General features: G+C 49.5%; 1 protein-coding gene across 1 annotated transcript in view; it reads left to right on the top strand.

The window, feature by feature from the left end:
* LOC108377999 (titin) overlaps positions 1 to 4,024 on the top strand; it is a 6,682-nt gene extending 2,658 nt beyond the window's left edge. Inside the window, exons 2-3 of the mRNA XM_017634295.1 lie at positions 14 to 457; positions 498 to 4,024. Coding sequence (XP_017489784.1) covers positions 14 to 457; positions 498 to 4,024 — 3,971 coding nt within the window. The remainder of the gene's footprint in view (positions 1 to 13; positions 458 to 497) is intronic.
* Positions 4,025 to 4,283: the final 259 nt, after the last annotated feature.

Consider the following 4,283-nt stretch of genomic DNA (forward strand, 5'->3'; position numbering starts at 1 on the left):
TACCGTTACAAAGTCGTTCGTCGCTTAAAATACCGCAAGCGTCGCGATGTCGATGAGCTCCCACAGAACGAATATCTCCCACCTGCCGAAGAGGCCCAAGAAACAGTTGTCGAAGAAGTTAGTGAACCCGCTGCTGAAGTAAAGACTGAATTGGCTGATGATGGTTACCGTTACAAAGTCGTACGACGCCTGAAATACCGCAAGCGTCGCGATGTCGATGAGCTGCCACAAAACGAATATCTCCCACCTGGAGAAGAGGCCCAAGAATCCGCAGTCGAAGAAGTTTCTGAACCCGCTGCAGAAGTAAAGACTGAACTGGCTGACGATGGTTACCGTTACAAAGTCGTTCGTCGCTTGAAATACCGCAAGCGTCGCGATGTCGATGAGCTCCCACAGAACGAATATCTGCCACCTGCCGAAGAGGCCCAAGAAACCGCTGTCGAAGAAGCTANCCCAAGTGATCGCTGTGGAGGAAGCCACTGAACCCGCTGCTGAAGTAAGGACTGAATTGGCTGATGATGGGTACCGTTACAAAGTCGTTCGTCGCTTGAAATACCGCAAGCGTCGCGATGTCGATGAGCTCCCACAGAACGAATATCTCCCACCTGCCGAAGAAGGCCAAGAAACGGCTGTTGAAGAAGTTAGTGAACCCGCTGCTGAAGTAAAGACTGAATTGGCTGATGACGGTTACCGTTACAAAGTCGTTCGTCGCCTCAAATACCGCAAACGTCGCGATGTTGATGAGCTGCCACAAAACGAATATCTCCCACCTGCCGAAGAGGCCCAAGAAACCGCTGTCGAAGAAGTTTCTGAACCCGCTGCTGAAGTAAAGACTGAATTGGCTGATGATGGTTACCGTTACAAAGTCGTTCGTCGCTTGAAATACCGCAAGCGTCGCGATGTCGATGAGCTCCCACAGAACGAATATCTGCCACCTGCCGAAGAGGTCCAAGAAACCGCTGTCGAAGAAGCTAGTGAGCCCGCTGCTGAAGTGAAGACTGAATTGGCTGATGATGGCTACCGTTACAAAGTTGTCCGTCGCTTGAAATACCGCAAGCGTCGCGATGTCGATGAGCTCCCACAGAACGAATATCTGCCACCTGCCGAAGAGGTCCAAGAAACCGCTGTCGAAGAAGCTAGTGAGCCCGCTGCAGAAGTGAAGACTGAATTGGCTGATGATGGCTACCGTTACAAAGTTGTCCGTCGCTTGAAATACCGCAAGCGCCGTGATGTCGATGAGCTGCCACAGAACGAATATCTCCCACCTGCCGAGGAAGCCCAAGAAACAGTTGTCGCAGAAGTCACAGAACCTGCAGCTGAGGAACAAACCGAGTTAGCTGATGATGGTTACCGTTACAAAGTCGTCCGTCGCTTGAAATACCGCAAGCGCCGTGATGTCGATGAGCTGCCACAGAACGAATATCTCCCACCTGCCGAAGAGGCCCAAGAAACCGCTGTCGAAGAAGTTTCTGAACCCGCTGCTGAAGTAAAGACTGAGTTGGCTGATGATGGTTACCGTTACAAAGTCGTCCATCGCCTGAAATATCGCAAGCGTCGCGATGTCGATGAGCTCCCACAGAATGAATATCTCCCACCTGCCGGAGAGGCCCAAGAAACCGCTGTCGAAGTAGTCGCAGAACCTGCTGCTGAGGAACAAACTAAATTGGCTGATGATGGCTACCGTTACAAAGTCGTTCGTCGCTTGAAATACCGCAAGCGTCGCGATGTCGATGAGCTCCCACAGAATGAATATCTCCCACCTGCCGAGGAAGCCCAAGAAACAGTTGTGGAAGAAGCTAGTGAGCCCGCTGCCGAAGTAAAGACTGAATTGGCTGATGATGGTTACCGTTACAAAGTTGTCCGTCGCCTGAAATACCGCAAGCGCCGTGATGTTGATGAGCTGCCACAGAATGAATATCTTCCACCTGCAGGGGAAGTTCAGGAAACAGCTGTTGCTGAGGTCTCTGAACCCGCGCCAGAAGATGCTACCGTTTTGGCTAATGACGGTTACCGTTACAAAGTCGTCCGTCGCTTGAAATACCGCAAGCGTCGCGATGTCGATGAGCTCCCACAGAATGAATATCTTCCACCTGCCGGAGAGGCCCAAGAAACCGCTGTCGAAGAAGTCGCAGAACCTGCTGCTGAGGAACAAACTGAGTTAGCTGATGATGGTTACCGTTACAAAGTCGTCCGTCGCTTGAAATACCGCAAGCGTCGCGATGTTGATGAGCTGCCACAGAACGAATATCTCCCACCTGCCGAAGAGGCCCAAGAAACCGCTGTCGAAGAAGTTTCTGAACCCGCTGCTGAAGTAAAGACTGAATTGGCTGATGATGGTTACCGTTACAAAGTCGTTCGTCGCTTGAAATACCGCAAGCGTCGCGATGTCGATGAGCTCCCACAGAACGAATATCTCCCACCTGCCGAAGAGGCCCAAGAAACCGCTGTCGAAGAAGTCTCTGAACCCGCTGCTGAGGTAAAGACTGAATTGGCTGATGATGGTTACCGTTACAAAGTCGTACGACGCCTGAAATACCGCAAGCGTCGCGATGTCGATGAGCTCCCACAGAACGAATATCTCCCACCTGCCGAAGAGGCCCAAGAAACCGCTGTCGAAGAAGTCTCTGAACCCGCTGCTGAAGTAAAGACTGAATTGGCTGATGATGGTTACCGTTACAAAGTCGTTCGTCGCTTAAAATACCGCAAGCGTCGCGATGTCGATGAGCTCCCACAGAACGAATATCTCCCACCTGCCGAAGAGGCCCAAGAAACAGTTGTCGAAGAAGTTAGTGAACCCGCTGCTGAAGTAAAGACTGAATTGGCTGATGATGGTTACCGTTACAAAGTCGTACGACGCCTGAAATACCGCAAGCGTCGCGATGTCGATGAGCTCCCACAGAACGAATATCTCCCACCTGCCGAAGAGGCCCAAGAAACCGTTGTCGAAGAAGTTACTGAACCCGCTGCTGAAGTAAAGACTGAATTGGCTGATGATGGCTACCGTTACAAAGTTGTCCGTCGCCTGAAATACCGCAAGCGCCGTGATGTCGATGAGCTGCCACAGAACGAATATCTCCCACCTGCCGAGGAAGCCCAAGAAACAGTTGTCGCAGAAGTCACAGAACCTGCAGCTGAGGAACAAACCGAGTTAGCTGATGATGGTTACCGTTACAAAGTCGTCCGTCGCTTGAAATACCGCAAGCGCCGTGATGTTGATGAGCTGCCACAGAACGAATATCTCCCACCTGCCGAAGAGGCCCAAGAAACCGCTGTCGAAGAAGTTTCTGAACCCGCTGCTGAAGCAAAGACTGAATTAGCTGATGATGGTTACCGTTACAAAGTCTTTCGTCGCCTGAAATATCGCAAGCGTCGCGATGTCGATGAGCTCCCACAGAATGAATATCTCCCACCTGCCGGAGAGGCCCAAGAAACCGCTGTCGAAGAAGTTATTGAACCCGCTGCTGAAGTAAAGACTGAATTGGCTGATGATGGTTACCGTTACAAAGTCTTTCGTCGCCTGAAATATCGCAAGCGTCGCGATGTCGATGAGCTCCCACAGAACGAATATCTCCCACCTGCGGAAGAGGCCCAAGAAACAGTTGTCGAAGAAGCTAGTGAGCCCGCTGCTGAATTAAAGACTGAGTTGGCTGATGATGGTTACCGTTACAAAGTCGTCCGTCGCCTGAAATACCGCAAGCGCCGTGATGTTGATGAGCTGCCACAGAATGAATATCTTCCACCTGCAGAGCAAGTTCAGGAAACAGCTGTTGCTGAGGTCTCTGAACCAGCGCCAGAAGATGCTACCGTTTTGGCTAATGACGGTTACCGTTACAAAGTAGTACGTCGCTTAAAATATCGTCATCGGCGTGATGTCAGTGAACTGGCGCCGACTAATGAGTATTTACCACCAACAGAGGAAGTACAAGTGGTGGCGGAGCAACAACCGGAGGAAGAAACAGCTGTGCTCGCTAATGATGGTTATCGATACAAAGCTGTGCGCCGGTTGAAGTATCGTCGTCATTAGGGAAATCAATCGCATCTTAATATAGGAAATTCGAAAAAGCTATTATTCATGTACATAATATTCATAGGCAAAGGTATTCACATTAGATATGAAGGAAAGAATAAGAAAACAAAAAAAAAAAACGAAAAAATTCAAATACGCATTTAAGAATTAAATAAAAACATGACGAAAAATTACAAAAAAAAAATCGTGTTCATTAATTGTTAAGATAAGTAATAGACGTTGGTTGCAAAAATCGTTTGCACACATATATATGTAT

The sequence above is a fragment of the Rhagoletis zephyria genome, unplaced genomic scaffold (genome assembly GCF_001687245.7).
Source record: "Rhagoletis zephyria isolate East Lansing unplaced genomic scaffold, Rhagoletis_zephyria_1.1 Rzeph_scaffold_13140, whole genome shotgun sequence".
NCBI lineage: Eukaryota > Metazoa > Arthropoda > Insecta > Diptera > Tephritidae > Rhagoletis > Rhagoletis zephyria.